The sequence below is a fragment of the Bos javanicus genome, chromosome 4 (assembly GCF_032452875.1).
Source record: "Bos javanicus breed banteng chromosome 4, ARS-OSU_banteng_1.0, whole genome shotgun sequence".
NCBI lineage: Eukaryota > Metazoa > Chordata > Mammalia > Artiodactyla > Bovidae > Bos > Bos javanicus.
Window position 1 is genome coordinate 27,004,560 of NC_083871.1, and position 27,619 is coordinate 27,032,178.

The 27,619-nt window shown below is 38.3% G+C and overlaps 1 protein-coding gene and 1 pseudogene across 7 annotated transcripts in view; both read right to left on the bottom strand.

Moving 5' to 3' along the window:
* The window catches only part of SNX13 (sorting nexin 13), a 148,512-nt gene that overhangs the window by 97,303 nt on the left and 23,590 nt on the right, over nucleotides 1–27,619 (bottom strand). Inside the window, exon 1 of one of the 7 annotated variants that reach the window (XM_061413644.1) lies at nucleotides 19,930–20,040. The exons of 5 other annotated variants lie outside the window; for them this stretch is intronic. In XM_061413644.1, the coding sequence (XP_061269628.1) occupies nucleotides 19,930–19,965 (36 nt within the window). In that variant the 5' untranslated portion in view covers nucleotides 19,966–20,040. Of the gene's footprint in view, nucleotides 1–5,152; nucleotides 5,372–19,929; nucleotides 20,041–27,619 lie in introns of those variants that run through there. One more of the 7 variants, XM_061413646.1, reaches the window with a different exon arrangement.
* LOC133245914 (mesoderm-specific transcript homolog protein-like) lies at nucleotides 3–5,146 on the bottom strand (annotated as a pseudogene).

The window sequence follows — 27,619 nt, forward strand, 5'->3', positions numbered from 1 at the left end:
AACAAAGCAGAAAAAAAATCTTTTTAATAAATAAATAACTTTCCATAGGAACTAGAAAAAAACCAACAAAACTTTTTCATAGTTTATATTTTTTGCTTTTAAGCATTTCACAGTACTGTTTCAATAATTTCAAAAATATTTACTTTTGACAGTACATTACTGGAAATTTATCTCCAACAATATAACAAATCTATAAGTAGAAATAAATTTATAGTGTATCAGCAGTGTTTTAAAAAATCCACTGGGAAAATAAACGAACAAGAAAAAGTTATATAAACTCTTGAATGATATACTGGCATGAGAAGTGATAAAGTATTTATAAAAAAATATTTACATATTTATATATGCAATAGCAAGTATAAAAGGTACAGATTTTACTTGTTTAGAATACTCTTTTTTAAAACTATAGCATGAGACATTTTAAAAATTAAAATTTCAAGGTAATAAATCCATCTCTCACTGAAAATTATATTTTTCTTTTGCTCAAATTGTGTGTAGAGATTTGTAAAATTATAATTGCACAACTTACAGTTACCAAAATTTATCATGAGTACAACAAAACAGCTCTAAAAATTCTCCATCTTTATAAAACAATTCCTATTTCATTTAGATATACACTGTATTATCTATTAAAAACACTCATTTTGTTGAAGGCAAACTGGATTCTAGCAATTTATTATGAGTAAATAAATGTATTCAGTTCAACAAGTTCCTACATCCATTTGCCTTGTACTGTGAGGTATACCATCTATGGGGTCACACAGAGTTGGACACGACTGAAGTGACTTAGCAGCAGCAGCAGTGAAGTATACAAAGGATGTATTTGTCCCACTCCTGCCATCAAGGAGCACAGAGAAGAATGTCTTACAGGAATGAAACAATTAGACACGAACCAAAAGAAAATAATAGAAAGCAACAGAAACCAAAAGAAAATAATAGAAAATATGCTAAACTGAACAAAATTAATGACCAAAAAACTATGGAATAGACAATAAGTACTATGGATTAGGAGAGAAAGTTTTACTTATTTATTCATTCACCAGTCATTGATTGCTTCCTCTGTGCTCTAAGCTCTAAGTGCTGGGGATATCACAAGGAATAAGACATTCTAATTAGGGAAGAACAACAAGCACACTCTCATAAATTTATATACCTTCATAAGTTTACATTCCAGAAGAAAAAAAGACAAAGAAATAAATATATTTAGTGAAAGAGGAGAGTAAAAAAGCTAGCTTAAAACTCAACAATCACAAAATTAAGATCATGGCATCCGGTCCCATCACTTCATGGCAAATAGAAGGGGAAAAGGAGAAAACAGTGACAGATTTTATTTTCTCGGGCTCCAAAATCACTGCAGACAGTGACCGCAGCCATGGAATTAAAAGACGCTTGCTCCCTGGAGGGAAAGCTATGACAAACCTAGACAGCGTATTAAAAAGCAGAGACACCCCTTGGCTGACAAAGGTCTGTATAGTCAAAGCTATGGTTTTGCCAGTAGTGTACAAATGAGAGTTGAAACATAAAGAAGGCTGAGAGCCAAAGAATTGATATTTTCAAATTCTGGTGCTGGAGAAGACTCTTGAGAGTCCTTTGGACTTCAAGGAGATTAAACCAGTCAATCCTAAGGGAAAGCAACCCTCAATATTCATTGAAAGGACTGATGCTGAAGCTCCAATATCTTGGTCACCTGATGCAAAGAGCCAACTCGCAGGAAAAGACCCCGATGCTGGGAAAGATTGAGGGCAGGAGGAAAAGGGGGCAACAGAGGATGAGATGGTTGAATGGCATCGCCAACTCAATAAACATGAGTTTCAGCAAGCTTCTGGAGTTGGTGATGGACAGGGAAGCCTGGTTAACTGCAGTCTACAGGGTTGCAAACAGTCAGACACAACTCAGTGAATAAACAAAAAAATTAGTATCAGATGGGGATGAAGGCTATGGAGGAAAATAAATTATGATGGTCTAAGAAGTTTTCAATGATTAACTAACACATGAACAGAATCCCGGATAAGATTTAAGGAGAATTTATAATAGTGAGTCTTCTATCCCCAAATAGTACTTTTCCCTTTATTCATATCTTCTTTTATATCCCTCAGTAAAGGGCTCTTTTATTTTTTCTTCTACATAGGCCTATACAACTCTACTTCATTCATATTTTTATTATCTTTTTTCCTCAGCCTGGCCACTCATCTTTTTAACCAGACGACAATGCCTGTTGATGAACTTTCTACTCTGCCTTCCTGATCAGCTCCTTGAATCAGCTGGGGATACTACTGCACCTGCAGAAGTGGTCTTCCCTGACCTTTTTTTTTTTTCCTGTCAAAATTCATTTTTATATATAGAAAATAAAGACTTATTCCAGTTGTTATACTTGAAGTTGCTAATAAAAATTTTTTAATCACTAGTTAATAATCCTATTTTAACCAAAACAATGAAACTGTGGCTTTAAAACAAAGTATTTAGCACCATTTGCTTATAGGCCTTTCAGACTTTGTTCTTAAAGTTTCTGAGACTTTCCTGTCTGTAAAGTACAGGAACTGCTAAGCTACACAAGGAACCCTCTCTGGGACAACCAACAAGAAGGTTAAGTGGTCAATAAACATTCAGCCTGGTGATGTGGACTGTACAAGATCCCATCCTCTCCACTCCAGCTCAGGAGGGACCTGCCTCCACACACTAAGGTATGAAGAGTACTGCCATTAGTAGCTGGAAAGACCAGTCTTAACAGCAAGTAACAGTGAATCTCTGGCACAGAGGCTACTGTCTTTAGTATCCTGTAATTTTAGGAAATTCTGTAAACAGCTTGGATTTAGTTCAATTTATTCTGAAATGAAACATACTTCCTAAGGTTAAACTACTCTGCTAGGGTACCTGTCTGCTGGTTTAGTATCCTTACAGAATATAAAAATATAATCCATGTAGGTAAATCATAGTCTTAAAGTATACTTAGAATACGGCATTATTTAAACCAAAGTCTAACAAAATGTCTACAAATAGAAGCAGCTAATGAAACCAAAACCAAAGTTATGACGAAGGAGACTCTCACTTGAAGCTGTGTCGCTTAGAGAAGGCTGAACTCAAAGCCATTCAAGGGTGGTGAAGGCAGCACCTTTAGATAATTTCAATCAGGACCAGAAATCAGTACTTTTCAGAAAAGTCCACAGAAGTGTTCCAAAGACTCTTATGCAAAAGAATGTCAAATTTTCTGCATCAGTGAGCAGTAGTGCCCATCAGAACGTTCTAATAACTCAAAGATAAAGGCAAGTTCAACTTGATCAGATGTCAAAGGAATGGAAGGTGGACTATCAGGTCACCCTTACAGCTTCTGCTGGCTTTTTACTATATGCTGTTCACCAATGTGAGTCAGGTGGACTTCTTTAAGAGAAGTGTTTGGTGGCCAGGACCTCTTTTGGGCATTTCTTCCTAACTGGAATACACAAGAGATAAGGAAGAGGGGTTCTCAGGTAATGCTAGTAGTAAAGAACACACCTGCCAAAGCAAGAGTCAAAAGAGACACAGGTTCGCTCCCTGGGTCAGGAAGATCCTCTGGAGGAGGAAATGGCAATCCACTCCAGTATTCTTGTCTGGAAAATCGCATGGACAGAGGAACCGGGAGGGCTACAGACATAGGGCTGCAAAGAGTCAGATATGATTGAAGCAAGCACAGCACAAGGAATAGGGGAGGTAATACCGGGAAGCTACTCTGTCCAGCTCAGAATGAGTTAATTAAGTCCATATATTCATTCAAGAAGCCCATGGATCCTCTAGCTGTGGACAGTGGCTGATGTGGTCATCCAAAATCGACACTGTGGACCACAGCAGTGTTTTCCTACATAGCTCCAAAAATCCTAGAGATTCACTGGATCCAATGGCCCATAGATAAAATGCATGGGAATGGAAACAGACAGAGCTCCCACCAGCATCTTCTGAACTTCCTCTGACTGATATACTGCAAAGACTGTTAATAACCACATTCCCATCACTGTCACATATCCCTGCCCACATGTCCCACAGCTCACTCTCAGAGGGGTGGGTGTACAGCCTGAAGACTGGGTGAGATCTCAAGAGAATTCCTCATCAACTACATGAGGAAGGGGGACAGCATGCCTCCATCTCTGAGAAGTTTTTGGAGAAGGAGAGGACAGTCAGTCTTAGGAAATAAACCTCCACTTGACAAAAAGAAACTCTAGATGGTAAGCAGACCAGATCAATTCTGCTTGAACTTACACAACAGCTTCTGAGCAACAATATCCCTAATAGCTGTGAGATAACAGGTTGATCCTACGGTTCTGAAGTCCCAGATGCCACAAAGCACCTTCATGATGGCCTGCTCAAATATGGAATAGTGATGTGGTCTCGGTTTGTTGCTGAGGCCAAATGCTACGAAATTGAGGGCAATCACTCAATGAAACCTGAGGGTCTGACCTTCTGAAATTTTGTACCAATCAATCATAGCTGGATGTTGAAAAGCCATGTAAAACCACAACTATCTCTGGATTCCCAACCACATCCCATGGAGAAGAAGATCCCATGGTAGAAGATTCGAAGTCCATTGAAAGTAAAAAATTTGCCTGATGATTTCCATGAGTAAAGAGTAGGTGAAAGCTGGGGGCAGGGGGCAGGGACTGCAGACAGGCCACAAGCAGGGGCACAGCCAACAGCCCCACTGGACCCACCACTACTTACCTGATTAAGGTAAGACCTAGGCTACAAGACTCTATGTTTGGGGAACCAGGCTGTGCCTCCCCTGACTTCTATATAAGAGCTAAAAGTAGGCCATGGTGGCTTAGAAGAAAGTACAGAGCGTTTCAGTCCCTCTGACAATACTTCTGAAGAACACCCAGTTACCTGATCCACACTATAGTACTGTGAGATGGCCAACTACAAGAAACAGATGCTATTTCAACCAAGATCCACTCAAATAAAGCTTTCCACTGACTTTCCTGAAAAGAGTTCTTATAAACTCTCAGGAGAGCCAAACCAGACCATGACCCAGATAATTTATCCAACCTACCTTCTTCAATGAGATTTGACCCAATATTAGCAATACTGCTCCTTCTTTACAAAGTTATATTTATGCTTGCTAGCCAGTTTTCAAAGCTATACAACTTACTGGTTAACAACTTACAACTTAAGTAAGTTAACAACTTACTATTCAGAGGTTTTATGAAACCAAGCAAAATGGCTGTCTCTGGAGATGAAGGAAGGAAGGCAGCATGCAATTGGAGGACAATACACACGGGGCTTCTCAAATAGTACTCAAATGTCCTGGTTTTTAACAAGGCGTTTGCTTTAAACAGTATAAACATGTTTTTCATCTGTTTGAATATCAATTCAAGAAAGTTAAAAATTAAAGAGATTTTCAAGAAAGAAACATAATTATATAATCTGGGAAAAATTATTAACTCAATTATTTAACATGAAGAGATGCTCAACTGTCTAAAAACTCAAATTTTCAGAATCTTACAACTGTCTTCCTACTTGTTGGAAAATGGTAACAAAAGTCATCAAAAAAACAAACTCTTAGAAGACCCTTTATCTCAATTAAGTTTGAGAGAAATTTCTATAGTTCAGGGATTAATAAAATTAAACATTTCCAATCAAGTAAGTCAAGTGCACATTTATTTTGTGGTTAATCTTATAATATTTAACTTCAAATATTAAGTAAAGTAATGCTTAAAATTCTCCAAGCCAGGCTTCAGCAATACATGAACCCTGAACTTCCAGATGCTCAAGCTGGTTTTAGAAAAGGCCAACGAATCAGAGATCAAATTGCCAACATCCGCTGGATCATTGAAAAAGCAAGAGAGTTCCAGAAAAACATCTATTTCTGCTTTATTGACTATGCCAAAGCCTTTGACTGTGTGGATCACAATAAACTGGAAAATTCTGAAAGAGATGAGCATACCAGACCACCTGACCTGGCTCTTTGAGAAACCTATATGCAGGTCAGGAAGCAGAAGTTAGAATTGGACATGGAACAACAGACTGGTTCCAAATAGGAAAAGGAATAAGTCAAGGCTGTATATTGTCACCCTGCTTATTTAACTTATATGCAGAGTACATCATGAGAAACACTGGTCTGGAGGAAACACAAGCTGGAATCAAGATTGCCAGGAGAAATAGCAATAACCTCAGATATGCAGATGACACCACCCTCTTGGCAGAAAGTGAAGAACTAAAGAGGCTCTTGATGAAAGTGAAAGAGGAGAGTGAAAAAGTTGGCTTACAGCTCAACATTCAGAAAACTAAATCATGGCATCCGGTCCCATCATTTCATGGCAGATAGATGGGTAAACAGTGGAAACAGTGTCAGACTTTATTTTTCTGGGCTCCAAAATCACTGCAGATGGTGACTGCAGAAATGAAATTAAAAGACTCCTTGGAAGGAAAGTTATAACCAATGTAGACAGCATATTAAAAAGCAGAGACATTACTTTGCCAACAAAGGTCCGTCTAGTCAAAGCTATGGTTTTTCCAGTGGTCATGTATGGATGTGAGAGTTGGACTATAAAGAAAGCTGAGCGCCAAAAAATTGATTCTTTTGAACTATGGTGTTGGAGAAGACTCTTGAGAGTCCCTTGGACTGCAAGGAGATCAAAACAGTCCATCCTAAAGGAAATCAGTCCTGGGTGTTCATTGGAAGGACTGATGTTGAAGCTGAAACTCTAATACTTTGGCCACCTGATGCAAAGAGCTGACTCACTGGAAAAGACGCTGACGCTGGGAATTATTGAGGGCAGGAGGAGAAGGGGACGACAGAGGATGAGATGGTTGGATGGCATCATTGACTCGATGGACACAGGTTTGGGTGGACTCCGGGAGTTGGTGATGGACAGGGAGACCTGGCGTGCTGCAGTTCATGGGGTCGCAAAGAGTCGGACATGACTGAGCGACTGAACTGAACTAAACAATGAAACATCAGTATAGAGAACTGTCCAAAATAAGGAAGTTTTATGTTATATTTAGGGTTCCCATTTATATGTTTGGCTAATATTATAATCTTATTATCCAGTGAGATTAAGAAAAATATTTCATCTAAAACCATTCTAAGTTTTTGAGTTCTGATTATTTTCTTAGATGACACAGGATGATACAATTTAGGACAGTTTTGTACTATATCAGAATATTTTTACAAATTCAGAATGGAAGCCAAAGAATAGAAACATATCCATGTAATAGTGATTTTTACTAAAATAATACTTTTCAGTAAAATAATACTTCATTAAAATTACTATTTTCTTCTCCAAACGCAATAACAACACTGAAATATCCATATGTCTGCTTCCCTAAGGTTATCGACACACAACTGTAAGATGGAAGAAACCTCCAAAATCATCTCTTGCAGTACTTCTCAAACTTTAAGGATCTAAAATGCAAGTTCTTAAAATACAGATTCTGGTCCATTATGTCTGGGATGGGGTTTGTGATAGTTTCATTTCTAATAATTTACCAGAACTGTTCAGAACTAAGGACAATTATATATCTATAATGCTACCAAAATTAATCCCTAAGTCCACAATACCTTACTCACAATTCCAGAACCTCTGAAAACCAAAATTGTACCAAGCATTCTACATGCATACCTCATGTCCTCCTCAGAACAACTTAAGAAGTAATCGAGAAGGTAATATAACACAGTGCTCAAAAAACATGAAGTCTGGAGTTCAACTGAATGAAAATCTAACTTTCATTATGTATTAACTGTGTAACCGCTCCATGCCTTCATTTCTTCATCTATGCTGTATGGTTTTTCTGGGTAGTAAATGAGTCTATGCTCTAGTGCAGGCATCCCTAACCTCTGGGATCTAATGCCTATTGATCTGAGGTGGAGCTGATGTAACAAAAATAAAAATAAAGTACACAATAGAGGTAACGCACTTAAATCATCCCAAACCCATCCCCCTTCTCCCTGGTCCATGGAAAAATCGTACTCCATGAAATGGGTCCCTGGTGCCAAAAAGGTTGGAGACCACTGGTCTAGTGATCAATTTTAGCTTAATCACTATTATTATTTCTAGTTTAACAATAGAGAAACTAAAGTACAGAGAAGATTTTTAAAAAATGGTCCAAGGTCACACAGCTAGTAACAGTAAGAGTGGGATTTGATTCTATTCAAATTCTGACTCCTAAGGAACCTTAAAATTTTTCAGTTGACAACTGCCTGAAGTTAGAAGTCACAGTAAAAAAAAATTAAAATCATAAATGAGTGGTTTCTTTTATTTAATTAATTAGCTTAATATACCTCCCAAGAAATTACAGTCAGAAAACTACTTGTAACGAATGTAATAAATTCCTGATTTGAGTACAAAGTACATAAATATAAAGTATAAGTTTTATTAGATAATCAGTTCATCCACATATTCCTTACATAAATAATGGAAATAACACACAAAGACATAAAAAATGACCCTTGCTGCCATGATGCTTAAGAATCAAGAAGTTGACAATGTAAAAAGTGTTGCATGTCTCCTCATAGTAGAAAGCATGGGGAAGTAATTTACATTGTAGTATTTCATGTCTATTAATTCATACTACCATTTATCTCATTTGATCCTCATCACAGACTTCTATGATAGGAAAGGTAGTATAATACAGTACTAAAAACAGAATCAGAAATGACAGGTTCCAGTTTGCCACTAAAGTTCTGTGTAACCTCTGCAAAATCACTAACCTCTTTTTGATTCAGAATTCACACTAGCACAATCAAGGAGCTGAGTTGTAAAATTATCTCTCAAGTCACGTCCATCAAAGGCAGACTGATTAAGTAACTTTGATGTAGAGCCAGGCATAAACTCTCCTGGTTACACGTGGAGAGTAGGGCTAAGTGGAAACAGTTATTTTCGATCACAGAAGAACAGACTGTCAGAGCTTCCAGAGAACAGACTTTGGACTCTCCTAAGGAACCAGAAATCAAATTCCCAACATCTGTTGGATCATCAAAAAAGCAAGAGAGTTCCAGAAAAAACATCTCCTTCTCCTTTATTGACTATGCCAAAGCCTCTGACTCTGTGGATTACAAAAAACTGTGGAAAATTCTTCAAGAGATGGAAATACCAGACCATCTGACCTGTCTCCTGAGAAACCTGTATGCAGGTTAAGAAGCAACAGTTAGAACTGGACATGGAACAACAGACTGGTTCCAAATCAGGAAAGGAGTACATCAAGGCTGTATACCATTACCCTGCTTATTTAACTTATACGCAGAGTACACCATGAGAAACACTGGGCTGGATGAAGCATAAGCTGGAATCAAGACTGCTGGAAGAAACATCAATAACCTCAGATATGCAGATGACACCACCACTATGGAAGAAAGCGAAGGAGAACTAAAGAGGCTTTTGATGAAAGTGAAAGAGGAGAGTGAAAAAGTTGGCTTAAAACTCAACATTCAGAAAACGAAGATCGTGGCATCCAGTCCTATCACTTCATGGGAAATAGATGGGGAAACAATGAAACAGTGTCAGACTTTATGTTTTCTTGGGCTCCAAAATCAGTGCAGATGGTGACTGCAGCCACGAAATTAAAAGACACTTACTCCTTGGAAGAAAGTTATGACCAACCTAGACAGCATATTAAAAAGCAGAGACATTACTTTGCCAACAAAGGTTCATCTAGTCAAAGCTATGGTTCCAGTATCCTGTATGGATGTGAGAGCTGGACTATAAAGAAAGGTGATCACTGAAGATTGATGCTTTTGAACTGTGGTGTTGGAGAAGACTGTTGAGAGTCCCAGGACTGCAAGGAGATCCAACCAGTCCAGCCTAAAGGAAATCAGTCCTGGATATTCATTGGCAGGACTGAAGCTGAAGCTGAAGCTCCAGTCCTTTGGCCACCTGATGTGAAGAACTGACTCACTGGAAAAGACCCTGATGCTGGCAAAGATTGAACGCAGGAAGAGAAGGGGATGACAGAGGATGAGATGGTTGGATGGCATCACCAACTCAATGGACATGAGTTTGAATAAGCTATGGGAGTGGAGATGGACAGGGAAGCCTGGCATGCTGCAGTCCATGAGGTCACACAAGAGTTGGACACAACTCAGCGACTGAACTGTACTGAGGAGTCTCAATAGAGTGAGTCAGCCACTCTCAGTTATATTCACTTGGTATGTCTCAACACACTACATGGCATAGGGCAGCCAGCCAGACAGGGCTGAGACTCATAAAGCTGATATTATTTCAGCACCAACCTGGGTCACAGAAACTACATACAGGAATTCAACAACAAAAATAAGTGCCCAGAAGAAGAATGGCCTTATTGAAACTATAGATTGTTTTCCTTCCACCTTATTCCATCTGTAAGTAATTGCAATAGAATGAGCTCCTGACACTGAACTTTGGCTCATTCAACAATATACAGTAATTTAACCAAGGCCTGCTACAAAGAAGCTGCTCAGTAAATATGGAAATAATTAACTCATTTACTAAGGAGAGAAGTAAAATGAGGGAAGTAACAGAAAGAGAGGGGAGAAGGGCAAAAGGGAGGAAAAAGAGAAAGGGCAAGAAATGGAAAGGGAAACTGAAAAAGAAAAGGACCCTAAACTGAAGTCCTCTTTCTCACTCCCACCTTAGGACTGTATGCAGAGCTACACATTCCTACCAGCATAATCCACAACAAGGCCCCAATCTCAAAAAAAAAAAGGAAAAGGTTGAAAAAAAGGTTTCAACATACCCTACACCAGCCTACATCACTACTTCCCATTCAGGGAGGCAGCACAGAGAAGCTGTCACAGAGGGACCATCAGTATATTTAGCTAAGTTGGTACCAAACCCCTCTTTTGATACTCTGGGAACATGTAAATAAAGATTCTCTTCCACTCAAAACTAGTATATCCTTGTGAGGATGATTAAACACCAGCGTGATATGGTGCATGTTTTCAATCCAGCTGCTGGGCCAGGAACAACAGAGGGCCTTGTCTCTAAGACGGTCAACTGCCCAGCTGGCAAAGATTATGGCCACTGGGCACCTGTGGACTTTCTCCTCCCACTCCCAACCAGGGTGGCCAGAACATGTATATATGTATATGTATGTATATACATACATACACACTAGCCCCATGTACTTAGTTCTCCAGTAACAGAACTCTCTCCCTTAAAATGGAAGTCTACAGTTAAACTTTTACATATTTTCAAAAATTAATTATGTATACATATGTAGGTAACTACTTTAACAAACCCTTTAATTTTTTATTAGAGCAGTAGTTATAAAAGGTCACATACTGCTATATAATTAGCACACCTAGCATCCAATGACAAAGAAAACACAAGAAAACAAAAAATGATACAATTAATTCAGTGTCTTTTAAATGAGATTCCACCAATTACAAAATAACTATACACGGTTTGAATAAATAACAGGTACATTCATAGGCATTTGCTTATTCAGAATACAAACTAAGTTGGGCTGCAGAACCTCTCCCCACCCCCACAGCCCATACATTGGGAACCACTGGAATTAGAGTCTAAAAGAAACTACAGTATTGAAAAAACAAAAGACTGTATTTACTGAATGCTTTCCCTTATACAGAAAGAATAATAAAAGTATTTAAAATGTGGATGGAGCAGTATAGCAAAGAACAGTCCTGACAGGCTTCTAGCAGGCTCAAAGCCTCCAACTGCAAAACCACATTAACAAGGTTTCCTGAATTTCTGATAAAAGGCCCAGAAGATACATAAAGCTGAAATAAATTAACCAAGAGTGCTTTTTAGAAGCTATATTTTTCTAACTACACACAATGCTTTTGTGCCGTAATAATAACTAAAAAAATAGTAAAGAGTTTTTAAAATAAACTTTTAATCTTTATCAAAAAGAAAATTACTTTCCTTATGTTTCCATTTGACAGATAAATGTCTATTTTTAATTTATATATATATCAGTGTCATTCCTAAACAAATATATATGTGTATATGTATTATGTATATATAAATGACATGCAAAAAGGAAAAGTATCCCCTTAAAAATAACTGATCAAAGCAAGTTTTAAAGCTACTAAAGAATAAGACAGCTGAATATCTAATTATGCAAGCTAATCAAACCCATCAATATATTAGAAAATGCCAATTTTGTGCATTTTGAACAAATTTTTTTGTATTAGCATATGTACCCAGATTATCTTTTTAATTACATACCAGTAAAGAAAAGTATGTATAGCTATTATTCATCCAAGAAAGGGAGGGTAAGAGTTATAAATATAGAAACATTTGCTCATTCTTTTAAATGTAAGGATATACAGAAACTTGAACTACAAGGAATGGAGAAAATGGGGTAAAAGAGGATAGGTATGAGAACTAGGCACTTTGAAAATACTTTGCTCTGCAGATCTAATTTTGTATTGGTATAAACATCTTACACATAAAAAGAACTTCAAAAGCAATCTCTAAAAAGAAAAGTGAAATTTGAAAGTCTAACTGTATATACTAACAATGTGGAAAAACCACATAGAGGAAGTATTTCAAGTGATTTTAAAATATAGTAATTTTACTGTGAATCATTGCTTCAGTAACAAATAGTGTTGACAGTTCCAACAAAATGAACTCAGGCTACTGGAGGAATGGCTAATTCCACGGCTAGAGCAGGAAATGAGTTTAAGATGGGTCCGAACACTTTATCATACCAGAAAGCTACCAAAGATTACTGAAAAAATGTCAAACTCAGCAGACAACCTGAAGAGGTCTCACCTGGCTAAAAATGGAATCAGTAACAATAACAACTGCAATGGATTGGAGTACATCAAATATCTGAGTTTATGAAATTAGAGATACTTTTAAATTTCACTGATCTTTGAAGGGTTCTAAAGAACCAACTATTTTTGAAAAGTGTTATAGAATTAAGCATTTACTGGGGTGATCAGAGTTGATAAAAAAAATCAGTTTCTCCTTAAGGAGAAAAATTCACATAATAAGAAGTGACAGAATATTGCCATATTGCAATCCCTAACATATTAGTGATCTGGCAGTCTAGGTAGGGCATCAGAGCTGGGGGAGGGAGGAAGAAAGAAAAGAGAGAAAGAGAGAATGAACCAAACATACATGCCTCTTGGAATAAAAATACATATCAATTCAGTTCAGTCACTCAGTCGTGTTCGACTCTGCAACCCCATGGACTGCAGCACGCCAGGCCTCCCTGTCCACCACCAACTACCGGAGTTCACTCAAACTTATGTCCATTGAGTTGGTGACGCGATCCAATCATCTTATCCTTTGCCGTCCCCTTCTCCTCCCGCCTTCAATCTTTCCCAGCATCAGGGTCTTTTCCAATGACTCAGTTCTTCACATCAGGTGGCCAAAGGACTGGAGTTTCAGCTTCAACATCACCATCAATCAAAGTTTTGTGGGGGTGGGGTGGGGGGAAATCAAACCTGAATCTGATTGAGGAAATGCACAAAGACTAAGAAAATGTTACAATACATCATGGAGATGAACTAAGCAAAATTCAGACTATGAGAAACAGTAAAGGGCAGAAGATCCAATTCCTTCAACAAATACAGGGCAAGGGGGAAAAAAAAGGAGGGGAGAGGAAGGTTAAGGAGAATCTGCGGGTTAACACTGCAATATGCAAACTTATTCAACTTGATTATAACAAAAATACAGTGGAAAGAGAAGAAGGAGGATGAGGAGGGAAAGAAGGAAGAGAAACTGGGTAATTATAAACATTTTTTAATGACATTAAGAAGTTGCTGTTTATTTTTTGGCTTGATACAATGAATGGTACCAGCTATTATGCTTTAACAAAAAGAACCCTTAATGCTTTAGAGATGCAAGATGAAATATTTAAAGATGAAATCATATGATCTAGAATATGCTTCAAAATAATTCTGGAAGTAGACAGTAGGGGAAAAGTGAAAAAGGATCAACAAAAAATATAATTAGCCATGAGGTTATAAATGTCTAAGCTGGGTGTGACAGAGGGAAGTTCATTACACTCATCTTTCTACTTTTAAGGTTTGAAATTTTTCACTAAAAACATTTTTTAAAACACACAATAATCACAAAATTCACTTACATAGTAAATGCACTTGTATTTCTTAAGGAATCAATACCAGAAATAAACAGTCGATAAACATGATAAATGTTCATAGCCCAGAGACTTGGGATTAAAAGATTTCTGTGATTAGTTGACAGTAAAGCAATATATACTTGGCTATTCAATCAAGACAAAGATTCTTTTAAATCCGGAACTACTTTAAGTAATGAGTTTTAACATTCTATCTCATGTGTGGGTTATGTATTCATTTTAAATAAGAACTACTGTCTTCTAAAATTATTGTTTTGGGAGGTTACACTGATCCTATAATAATTGGATAGCTATCTATTGGCCCTTAATCATACAAAGATGAATCAAGCAGTTTCTGCCCTCAAAATGCTCACAAACTAGGAAGGCAAAATACACATGGAATGATAAACAACTGTAGTAAGTGCCATAATGAAAAGTTACAAAATGTTTGGGAATACAAAAAAGATAAGTCCTCCAGAGCTTAAAAAGTAGTGATAAATTTGCTTTGTCTTCCAAAAGCAGTTTTGCAGGTGAACAAGAATCAATCTCTTTTCTTTACAGTTACCCATTTCTTTCCATCAAAATGGTATTATTGGACACTGACTAGTAAAATTCCAAGTGAACAAAGATTTAAAAATGCTAGCACTACAGAAGAGTGTGCCAAAGGGGAAGTACTCTTTGACTCGAAAGTAGGACAGAGAATATCATTTGTTTACTGAACTTAAGCCCAATGCTCAAGGCTATTTATACTTTTATGTCTAAGTTTATTTAAGATTTCATCTATAAAAGGCAACAAAGTAAGTTGTGAGGGATAAATGCAGTATTAAACAGTTTCCAAAACTACACAAAACCAAAAGACAGTCTTTTCAACAAACAGTGCTATCAAAATCAGACATCCACATGCAAAAAAATAAATTAATCTAAGACACAGATCGTATACCTTTACAAAAATTAACTCAAAATGGACCATATACCTAAACGTAAAACAAAACTATAAATCTCCAGAAGATAACATAGATGACTTCGAGTACAGTGATGCCTTTTTAGATGTAACACCAGACATAATCTATGAAAAACTTAATTGATAAGCTAGATGTCATTAAAATTAAAAACTTCTGCAAAAGACAGTATTATGATAATTAAAAGACAAGCCACAGACTAGGGAAAAATATTTGCAAATGACATATCTAATAAAGGCCTTTTTATCCAAAACTACAAATAACTCTTAAAACTCAACAGTAAGTAAATAAATTCTGGTTAAAAAATGGGCCACAGATTTTAACTGACATCTCACCAAAGAAGATATGAAAGTGAAAGTGAAAGTTGCTAAGTGGTGTTCAACTTTTTGCAACCCCATGGACTGTAGCCCACCAGGCTTCTCTGTCTGTGAAATTCTCCAGGTAAGAATACTGGAGTGGATTGCCATTACCTTCTCCATGGGATCTTCCCAACCAAGGGACTGAACCCAGTTCTCCTAAACTGGAGGCAGATTCTTTACCAGCAAATGAGCACATGAAAAGATGCTCCACATCATATGTCCCCAGGGAGATACAAATTAAGAACAGAATAAGATACCACTACACACCAATCAGAATGGCTAAACTACAGAATAACTAAATGCTAGCAAGAATGTGGAGCAATAGGAACTCACTGGCAGCAAGGCAAAATCATACAGCCACACTGGAAGATAGTTTGGCAATTCCTTACAAAACTAAACACACTCTTTACCATACAGCAATCATACTCCTTGGGATTTATCCAAGAGAACTGAAAACTCATGTCCACACAAAAACTTAAATCAACTTATTCATAACTGCCAAAACATGGAAGCAACCAAGATATCCTAAAGTAAGTGAATGGATATATAAATTGTGGTACATCCAGACAATGGAGTATTGTTCAGCGCTAAAAAGAAGTGAGCTACCAAACCATGAAAAGACACTGAGGAACTTTAAATGCATACTACAGAGTGAAAGAAGCTAATGCAAAAAGGCTACTTACTATATGATTCCAAGCATATGACATTCTGAAAGACAACACTATGGAGACAATAAAAAGATGGGGCTCGGTATAAGACCGGGTGATGAACTGGCAGAGACAGACAATTTTTAGGACAGTGAAAATACCCTGCAAGTTATTATAATGATGGATATACATTATTATATTTTTATCTGAGCCAACAGAACACACAATACCAAGAGTTTTGAACCCCAAAATAAATTATGGACTTTTGGTTAAAAAAAAAAAAAGTACCATTCTCATGAGAGAGGTTGATAATGAGAAGAGACTCTGTGTGAGAGCAGGAAGCACACGTGAAATCTCTGAACCTTCCTTTTGATTTTGTTACAAATCTAAACTGCTCTTTAAAAAGTCTTTTAAAAACTACATATAAATAATCATAAGCACAAGATAGTTTTACAAAAGGAGACAATGGTAATAAGACACTGCTGCTGCTGCTAAGTCATTTCAGTTGTGTCCGACTCTGTGCGAACCCATAGACGGCAGTCCATCAGGCTCCCCCATCCCTGGGATTCTCCAAGCAAGAACACTGGAGTGGGTTGCCATTTCCGTCTCCAACGCATGAAAGTGAAAAGTGAAAGTGAAGTCACTCAGTCGTGTCCGACTCTTAGCGACCCCATGGATTGCAGCCTACCAGGCTCCTCTGTCCATGGGCCTACCAGTCATTAATTATAAAAAACTGCTACACAGTCACAGCCAGCCTTCAGTTCAGTTCAGTGGCTCAGTTGTGTCCGACTCCTTGCGAACCCATGAATCGCAGCATGCCAGGCCCCCCATCCATCACCATCTCCCGGAGTTCACTCACATTCACGTCCATGGAGTCGGTGATGCCATCCAGCCATCTCATCCTCTATCGTCCCCTTTTCCTCCTGCCCCCAATCCCTCCCAGCATCAGAGTCTTTTCCAATAAGTCAACTCTTCGCATGAGGTGGCCAAAGTACTGGAATTTCAGCTTTAGCATCATTCCTTCCAAAGAACACCCAGGGCTGATCTCCTTCAGAATGGACTGGTTGGGGAATGCGGGTATACCTGTGGCGGATTCATTTTGATATTTGGCAAAACTAATACAATATTGTAAAGTTTAAAAATAAAATAAAAAAAAAAAAAGAATGGACTGGTTGGATCTCCTTGCAGTCCAAGGGACTCTCAAGAGTCTTCTCCAACACCACAGTTCTAAACCATCAATTCTTCAGCGCTAAGCTTTCTTCACAGTCCAACTCTCACATCCATACATGACCACAGGAAAAACCATAGCCTTGACTAGACGAACCTTTGTTGGCAAAGTAATGTCTCTGCTTTTCAATATGCTATCTAGGTTGGTCATAACTTTTCTTCCAAGGAGTAAGCGTCTTTTAATTTTATGGCTGCAGTCACCATCTGCAATGATTTTGGAGCCCCAAAAAATAAAGTCTGACACTGTTTCCACTGTGTCCCCATCTATTTCCCATGAAGTGATGGGACCAGATGTCATGATCTTCGTTTTCTGAATGTTGAGCTTTAAGCCAACTTTTCTCTCTCCTCTTTCACTCTCATCAAGAGGCTTTTTAGTTCCTCTTCTCTTTCTGCCATAAGGGTGGTGTCATCTGCATATCTGAGGTTACTGATATTTCTTCCAGCAATCTTGATTCCAGCTTGTGCTTCTTCCAGCCCAGCATTTCTCATGATGTACTCTGCATAGAAGTTAAATCAGCAGGGTGACAATATACAGCCTTGACGTATTCCTTTTCCGATTTGGAACCAGTCTGTTGTTCCATGTCCAGTTCTAACTGTTGCTTCCTGACCTGCATATAGGTTTCTCAAGAGGCAGGTCAGGTGGTCTGGTATTCCCATCTCTTTCAGAATTTTCCACAGTTGATTGTGATCCACACAGTCAAAGGCTTTGGCATAGTCAATAAAGCAGAAACAGATGTTTTTCTGGAACTCTCTTGCTTTTTCCATGATCCAGCGGATGTTGGCAATTTGATCTCTGGTTCCTCTGTCTTTTTTAAAACCAGCTTGAACATCTGGAAGTTCACGGTTCATGTATTGCTGAAGCCTGGCTTGGACAATTTTGAGCATTACTTTGCTAGCGTGTGAGATGAGTGCAATTGTGTGGTAGTCTGAGCATTCTTTGGCATCGCCTTTCTTTGGGATTGGAATGAAAACTGGACTTTTCCAGTCCTGTGGCCACTTTTGAGTTTTCCAAATTTGCTGGCATATTGAGTGCAGCACTTCCACAGCATCATCTTTCAGGATTTGGAATAGCTCAACTGGAATTCCATCACCTCCACTAACTTTGTTCGTAGTGATGCTTTCTAAGGCCCACTTGACATCACATTCCAGGATGTCTGGCTCTAGGTCAGTGATCATATCATCGTGATTATCTTGGTAGTGAAGATCTTTTGTACAGTTCTTCTGTGTATTCTTGCCACCTCTTCTTGATATCTTCTGCTTCTGTTAGGTCCATACCATTTCTGTCCTTTATCGAGCCCATCTTTGTATGAAATGTTCCCTTGGTATCTCTAAAATCTTGAAGAGATCTCTAGTCTTTCCCATTCTGTTGTTTTCCTCTATTTCTTTGCACTGATCGCTGAAGAAGGCTTTCTTATCTTTTCTTGCTATTCTTTGGAACTCTGCATTCAGATGCTTATTATCTTTCCTTTTCTCCTTTGCTTTTCGCTTCTCTTCTTTTCACAGCTATTTGTAAGGCCTCCCCAGACAGCCATTTTGCTTTTTTGCGTTTCTTTTCCATGGGGATGGTCTTGATCCCTGTCTCCTGTACAATGTCACAAATCTCCATCCATAGTTCATCGGGCACTCTATCTATCAAATCTAGTCCCTTAAATCTATTTCTCACTTCCACTGTCTAATCATAAGAGATTTGATTTAGTTCATACCTGAATGATCTAGTGGTTTTCCCTTCTTTCTTCCATTTAAGTCTGAATTTGGCAATAGCCTTATCAATGCCCAAAAGTACAAAACTCAACTGTAAAACTGCTCAAAATTCATTCTACTTTAAATAAAGTATAAAGAAACTTATTTTTACATTATATTAAAATCAATTCAGATTGATTTCACAGATTTCATAATCTCTCATCTTAGTATAGGGAATAAGACATCAACATCTCTGATACAGGAAAACCTGAGAGAATATACACAAAATACGTGTCATATATTTAAGGAAAATTGTTAGGTGATCAGAATTTTAGTTGACATAACACATTAACACATACTTCAACCAGCTCCACCGAAAATGCCACTCCTCCCAAAGAACATCACTGTCTTTATTCCGGATACCTAGTGTGTAAATTCCTCTCATAATATAATCTGGTGTGGTCAAAAGCCAGCTAGATCAAAATCAGCAATCAAATCCTAACATCTTGTGGGACAGCTTTTTAAATATAATTTTTAATTATGAGATCTAACTTTTATACAAATGGAATTTATTCACAAAGAAAAATTGTTGCTAAAAGGAAACATGTACACTCAAAACTATGAAAGTTCCACTTACAGGAATCATTCCTTTTCCCTCCCACGGAGCACAAATAGAAAAGCCAAAGGCCAGTTCCAACATATCACCCTGATTTTCCTATGGAATAAGGAGGAGATTTTTCTATAAAAAGCCTTTACTTTGACTCAACCAAAATAAATAAAGATAATACAGCAAGCCCTAACAAATTATACTCAGAACTTGAAAGCCACCAAGTGACAGAAACATTATTATTCATGTGGGTTACATTCTGGTGGCAAAATACCAAAGTTGCATTTGTATGTGTGTGTATTTAATTTTGTACTTAAATATGCATGATAAAATAATAGAAAAATATCCTCCCTAACTAAACACTCTAGTTTTAAGTCACTGACCATGGTACCCAGGATCAAAACCTCAGCAAGTAAGGAACTGAAGTGGGGAGGATTTACTACCAGCTTACTTACTGAAAATGGGATAGGTCTCAGCCCATCTGACTTCATGGCTCATTATTACTCAATCTTCAAAATCAAGGGATTGAACCTGTTTCCTGTTCCACTAGTCAGCTGAGGCTTTCAAGTCAAGGTTCCTCTCCTACCCTAGTATGTAACAGAAACAAATGTATCTCAGACATTTCAGTAGGTCATGCGGGTTGGTCTTTGACACAAAGAATTTTTTTTTTTAATTTAATTTTATTTTTAAACTTTACAATATTGTACTGGTTTTGCTAAATATCAAAATGAATCCGCCACAGGCTGGATGCTTGGGGCTGGTGCACTGGGATGACCCAGAGGGATGGTATGGGGAGGGAGGAGGGAGGAGGGTTCAGGATGGGGAACACATGTATACCTGTGACACAAAGAATTTAGAGTTCAAGAAAGGGATCAAAAATTGCCAGCACATTATTTTGTTAAATTCTGAATAAAATTTTTTAAAATCACCTAAGAATAAAACAACTTTTCTCGAAAAAGAAAAATCGGGAATCACCTCTGCAAGGCAATAATGGAATAAAGCTGAGCCGCAACAATCTCCATGAAAATGCGCCACAAAGCTGGGATTGCCACAGTCCCAACACGTGCTACAAGGTGTACCTGATGTGAGTCCAAGATGTGATTTATCACTTTATAGTTATTTTAAAGAAAGAAGCAAAATATTTATCTGTATCTATATCACTATCAAAAAAGGAAAAACAAAAGATAAACCAAGAGTGTAATATGTTTAAAAAATGGCGGTCTGTTTCTTAGTAGACGTAAACTTAGAATACCTGTGCCCGTTTCATGAAGGGATGTGAATTCACATAAATGATTTAAGCATTTCCTTTTCCCTAGTTTAGTTTGACAACATACACTTCAAAGAGGAATAAACTAACAGCCTCAAGAAGAAACCAGCTGCATAAAGAATGAATTGAAATGAAATCATATCTCTTATGATTATACAGTGGAAGTGACAAATATATTCAAGGGATTAGATCTGATAGAGTGCCTGAAGAACTATGTATGGAAAGAGGTTCGTAATACTGTACAGGATGTGGTGATCAAAACCATCTCCAAGGAAAAGAAATGCAAAAAGGCAAAATGGCTGTCTGAGGAGGCCTTACAAATAGCTGAGAAAAAAAGAGAAGTGAAAAGGCAAAAGAGAAAAGGAAAGATACACCCATCTAAATCAAGAGTTTGAAAAAACAGCAAAGAGAGATAAGAAAGCCTCTTTAAGCGAACAAAGCAAAGAAACAGAGGAAAACAATTGAATGGGAAAGAGAGATCTCTTCAAGAAAACTGGAGATACCAAGGGAACACTTCATGCAAAGATGGGCTAAATAAAGGACAGAGACGGTATGGACCTAACAAAAGCAGATGTTAAGAGGTGGCAAGAACACACAGAAGAACTGTACAAAAAAGACCATCATGACCTGGATAACCATGAGGGTGTGATCACTCACCTACAGCCAGACTTGCTAGAGTGTGAAGACAAGTGGGCCTCAAGAAGCATTACTATGAACAAAGCTAGCAGAGGCAACAGAACTCCAGCTCAGCTATTTCAAATCCTAAAAGATGCTGCTGTTAAAGGGCTGCACTCACTATGCCAGCAAATTTGGAAAATTCAGCAGTGGCCACAGGACTGGAAAAGGTCAGTTTTCATCCTAATCCCAAAGAAAGGCAATGCCAAAGAATGTTCAAACTACCACACAATTATGCTCATTTCACATGCTAGCAAGATAATACTCAAAATCTTCAAATTAGGCTTCAACAACACATGAACCAAGAACTTCCAGATATTCAAGCTGGATTTAGAAATGGTAGAGGAACCAGAAATCAAATTACCAGCATCCATCGGATCACAGGAAAAGCAAGAGAATTCCAGGAAAGCATCTACTTCTGCTTCACTGACTGTGCTAAAGTCTTTGACTGTATGAATTACAACAAACTGGAAAATTCTTCAAGAGATGGGAATATCAGACCACCTTACCTGCCTCCTGAGAAACCTGTATGCAGGTCAAGAAGCAACGGTTAGAACCGGACATGGAAAAACAGACTGGTTCCAAATTGGGAAAGTACATCAAGGCTGTATATTGTCACCCTGCTTATTTAACTTATATGTAGAGTACATCATGTGAAATACCGGGCTGGATAAAGCACAAGCTGGAATCAAGACTGCCAGAGAAATATCAATAACCTCAGATATGCAGATGACACCACCCTTAATGGCAGAAAGGGAAGAGAAACTAAAGAGCCTCTTGATGACGGTGAAAGAGGAGAGGGAGAAAGGTAGCTTAAAACTCAACATTCAAAAAAATGAGTTCATGGGATCCAGTCCATTACTCCATGGCAAATAGATGGGGAAACAATGAAAACAATGACAGACTTTATTTTCTTGGGCTCCAAAATCGCTGCAGACTGACTGCAGCCATAAAATTAAAAGACGCTTGCTCCTTGGAAGAAAAGCAATGACAAACCTAGACATCGGAGTAAAAAGCAGAGACATCACTCTGCCAATAAAGGTCTGTGTAGTCAAAGTTATGGCTTTTCCAGCAGCCATGTAGTCCAGCAGTCTTTTCTAGCAGGATGTGAGAGTTTAACAATAAAAAAGGCTGAGCGTCAACAAACTGATGCCTTAGAACTGTGATGTTGGAGAAGCCTCTTGAGGGTCCCTTGGGCAGCAAGGAGATCAAACCAATCAATCCTAAAGGAAATCAACCCTGAATATTCATTGGAAGGACTGATGTTGAACCTCTAATACTTTGGCCACCTGATGCAAAGAACTGACTCATTGGAGAAGACCCTGATGCTGGGAAAGATTGAAGGCAGGAGGAGACCAGGGTGAGAGAGGACAAGATGGTTGGATGGCCTCACTGACTCAAAGGATGTGCATTTGAGCAAAGCCTAGGAGACGGTGAAGGACAGGGAAGCCTTGCGTGCTGCAGTCCATGGGGTCACAAAGAGTTGGAAATGACTGAACAACTGAACAACAACAAAGAATGAAAGGAACAAACGGGCTGCAAAGAGGAAGTTTCTGAAATCTGATAAAGTTGGAAAGAATAAAGGGATATTGATACTCCTTTCCAAGTATTTCAGATTATCTTTAAGCAGAAGAGCACCGGCAAGTCCCAGGATTCTGTTTTCACTCTCCTATAGTCGTGCTATATGTGCAATCCTTAAGTAATCTTGTTTACTTTTAACTACCTCATATGTACCATGACTTCCAAAGCTGTGTCTCCAATCCAGATACACCTCCTGAGTTTCTAACACTTATATTCAACAGTATGCTGAACGTTTTTGCCTGAATTTCTCATGGGTACTTCTAATTCATCATGTCTAAAATTAAATTTATACCATACCCCAAATTTCCTATATTCCCTTATTTAAATTAAAAGGAGATACCAGTACCTAATCAATCACTGAAAAAAGAAATCTTAAGAGTTATCCTGAACTGCCCTCTTAGAACTCTCACACTCAACTAATTAGTTATATTTTACAGCTTAAGCATCTCTCGTAGCCCTCCCTCTCCTCACCACCAAAGCCTGAGGTAAGACCTCTGCTCAGGCCTGCAAGAATACAATAGCCGCTTCTCCTCTATTCCATCTTCCATCCTGCCTCTCCTCTATTCTATCCTCCTTTTTTTTCAAAGGCCAAATGACCTGTGAATTAGAAACACCTGGCTTTTTCATGAGTAGGACCTGTTCTCTTGCTTTTTTTCTATGGGATGGATTCTCTCTTTCTAGCAAAACCTCTATCAAGTTCCCTTCAAGAACCAGCTCAAACTTCTATCTTCTACAAAGCAAGTCTTCTGTTACAAGCACCTCTCCCTGCCCAGCTAGAAGGTTCAGTCCTTGCATTCCGTCTCCACTGCACTATTTAAAGTTCTATAGCAATTATTTATGTATATCTACCTTTTCTAGACCAGAAACGTCTTTCACTCATTGATCAAACATTTATTAAAGTCCAGCATGTGCTCCCTATAGGCAGGTTCTGCAAGTAAAGGATTGTTCTGGGTCTCAAAAAGCTCACAATCTTGTGGAGGAGGAGAATTACATATGAAATAATACAGTAAGAAAATGACAAACATGCATCAGCTATTGCAGGGCGCTAGTAAGAAGGAGCAGGTACTCCAACTCAGCCTAAAAAGGAGGAGGGGTGAACAAATCAGAGGACACATCCTGACAAAGGTGATATGTAAGATTAATCTCAGAGGCTAACGGACACAGCCAAGTGAAGAAGAGGGCAACTGATAATGAGAAGACAAGAGGAGCAGGCACTGAAGCAAAAAAGAGTATCCCACAGGGAAGCCACTGGAAGTTGTTTTTAAAGGATAGATTGTCAGAGGCATATGTACTGTTCAAGTTTAAACCATTCTATCAATTATGTGCAAGATTTGAAATAGGCAGGAAAATCTATAAAGAGCAATTATAGTCATATTACCTAAAAGCCAGAAATAGAGCAGAAGCAGGTGTGATGAACAGAAATCTGCATTCTGGAGAAATATCTAGAAGATCTGGTCAACAAATCAGTAGACTGCATGGAGCGTGAAAAAGAGCCGTCATCACAGTGTCTTAAGCTGGCTGAACAACTAGTCACCCTAAACAAGATACAAGAAAGAGGGCTGGGGGATGGAATGTTTGCTGTTTTGTTTTGTGGATGAAGAAGTGAAGTTCAGTATGGGACATATTCAGAGTAAAGATATACGCAGAGCTCAAGTGAAGACAGCCAGCAAGCAAATGGATATAGTACTGCAAGTTATTTTCAAGGGAATATTCAGGACTGATAGAATCAGAACTGATCACCACACAGTCATCTAAAAAAAAATTACAATGAAGCATATTATGAAGAGAGCAGAAAGTCAAGGATGAAATAGTGGTAAAAATCAACATTTTAAGAAGCAGAAAAGGAAAAATGAAGCTCACGAAGATGACTTGAGAAGGTAAGCTCAGAAAGGTATAAGAAGAACCAGTAATGGATGGAGCCCTACAATCTTAGAAAGCATGATCAACAGGTCTAAAGGAGAAGAGCTCAGTAGGTAAAGGCCAGTCAATGTCCAGAGGATTTGACAACTACAAGGTAACTGAGAGTGACATCTAAAGAGTAGTAAACACAAAAATAGACTGCAGTAGTTCAGAGGTGCGTGGGAACAGATTTGTACATATATCAGGTTTTAGGATGGGAAGAAATGGCAACCCACTCCAGTATTCTTGCCTAGTAAATTCCATGGACAGAGGAGCCGGGCAGGTACAGTCTGTGGGGTCACAAAAGAATTGGACACGACTGAGCACACACACGCAAACAGGCTCTAGGGAAGGATCCAGAAAAAAGTAGAAGTGAGATAAGGTATGACGCACAGAGAAGTAGGTGAAGGAATCAAAGGTACAAAGAGAGTCTTTCATTAGAGACAGTTCAGCTTCCAAAGCACAGAATTCTTTAAGAGCAGAGAAAATACAATATTCAATTTAATGTGCCCATAGCTAGCAAAATTCCTGGAACACAACACAAAGATTCTATGACACGTATGAATGCATGCATGAATTCAGGAGGAATCTCTCTTTCTATTAGACTAAACACTCATTCACAAAAAAAATGGACCATAAAATATTAAAAACAAGCCTTAAAATAAATAATCTGACCAAAGGGGGGAATCCTTAAAAGAAACATTCCCTAGAAGCATGTATCTCCACCCTTGAGAGCTACTACTTTTGAGATTTATTTACATTTAATAAACTCTAAAATACCAGAAATGTATGGGATCTAGAGATATCCCATGATAAAGTCTATTCAGTCTTTGCCATTCAAAATAAGATCTCTTTAGTAGTTTACTAAACAAACAAAAACTACAATCAGTAATTCTTATATATGTAAAAGGCATGTGCCGATCCCACCTTCTCACCCACAGCCCTGAGACTCACGGTATCCTACCCACCTTCTCTGCCTCATCTCCAACCTTGACTGTACCAGGAACGTACCCCTGATGCAAAGACCGCTGAGGAACAGCATGGCTGTGCACCAAGGCAGACAGTGTATATACTTGGTGAGACCGGGCTCCATCAGCGAACTGAGCTAGACTCTTTCTCGGTAATCTGAAAAGCTAAAAACTGCTGCCTGTCGATGATGGGCACTGAGCCTGAAAAAGGGTATGTATATTCTGGAACTGGAGTAGCCATTTTAAGGTGACATACAGGCCACTCAGTAAGCAAGGAACCCAACTGAGAAAAACAGAAATGAGGCAGATAACACTCTAAAAAGACAAGAGACTCTGTGATTCCCTGAAAGAGAGAGAAGTAAGATTTTAGGTCAGCATTTTAGTTCCCACAGGACCAGCTGCATTCCACTGCACTACCCTGGATTCTCCATTTTATGTGACATAACTAGGGTGTATGTCTACTCCTTACAAGGACAATCAAGTCATAACTGGAAAAATCCCTACCCAAGATTAGGTAAGTGCCAACAATATGGAAGTCATTTTTGTTTCAAGTCTAAATAGATACCACACACTGTAATACACAAGTAGCTCTGCTTTCTAATCTGAGCTCTGCTCACCGATCATGTGACCCCGGGCAATCAAAATGTCTGTCAACGTTTGTTTACTCATATCTAAAAGGAACTGAATTACATACTTCTTATACTTAAATGGCTTAAAAATTAACTTGAGATGATAGTGAGGGGTGTGTGTAAGTGTATACGTAACAAATTCACAGATATGGTCAAGGCAACTCCTTGGAAGTCTCTTGTGAATTACTATAAATGCAAGGAGAAGGTAAACTTAGGAGAATAAAAAGGTTCTATTCTAAAACCCTTAACTGGGTTATACATAATAAATTATTTTCCTATTGAGATCATCATTAAGACTACCAGAAATCCAAAAAGCAGTACCTGAAGCAAATATAGTTTCTATGTGAAAAAAATGAAACTGCTGCTGAGGACAAAGCACTCATCTGATACACTGCCTCCCTTCTTGGGCTTCTTAAAAATGCCTACCGACTACGGTTTAAGCCATCTTCCGAGGGATTCCTGAAGTATAGATCACCATGCTCTGAATTATAAGAATGACCCCCATCACACTGGGCCATAGTTACAAGGGTAGATTTCTAGAGCTGGTTTAATGGTCTATGAGACAGCCAAACAGAATAGCTCTATCAAATAATATAGGTAATCAAGAGTAAGCGGTGACTGTCATCTAGCCAATAAAATCCCTTGCGACTGTCAGCTGAGGGTGATGAGAATAAAAGTAGCAGTGAGAGACAGAGTTAATCATGATGGCACAGCGCCAGCACAGGCGATGATAAAAGCCTAATGCCAGGGAGTGTCACAGGGCAACCATGTAGCTAGATCTGTTTTATATATATATGTGTGCGTGTGTGTGTGTGTGTATGTGTGTGTGTGTGTGTGTGTGTGTATATATGTATATATATGTGTATATATGTGTGTGTGTGTGTGTATATATATATATATATAATGTTCTGGTGGTCAGACATGTGTTTAACTCCAGTCCAGATCTCAATCTATTTGAAATCAGTAAAAGCAACCATTTCTGGTATACTGTGAAGTCTGGCTATCTAATAAGGCTCTTTTTTCACAAATTTCTCCAGTCCCTTATAAAATTCTTATCACTGAAGGTAATTCCAGAATCTTTGTGCCTTATATACTTAAAAAAAAAAGTCTAACATAGCTCATACTT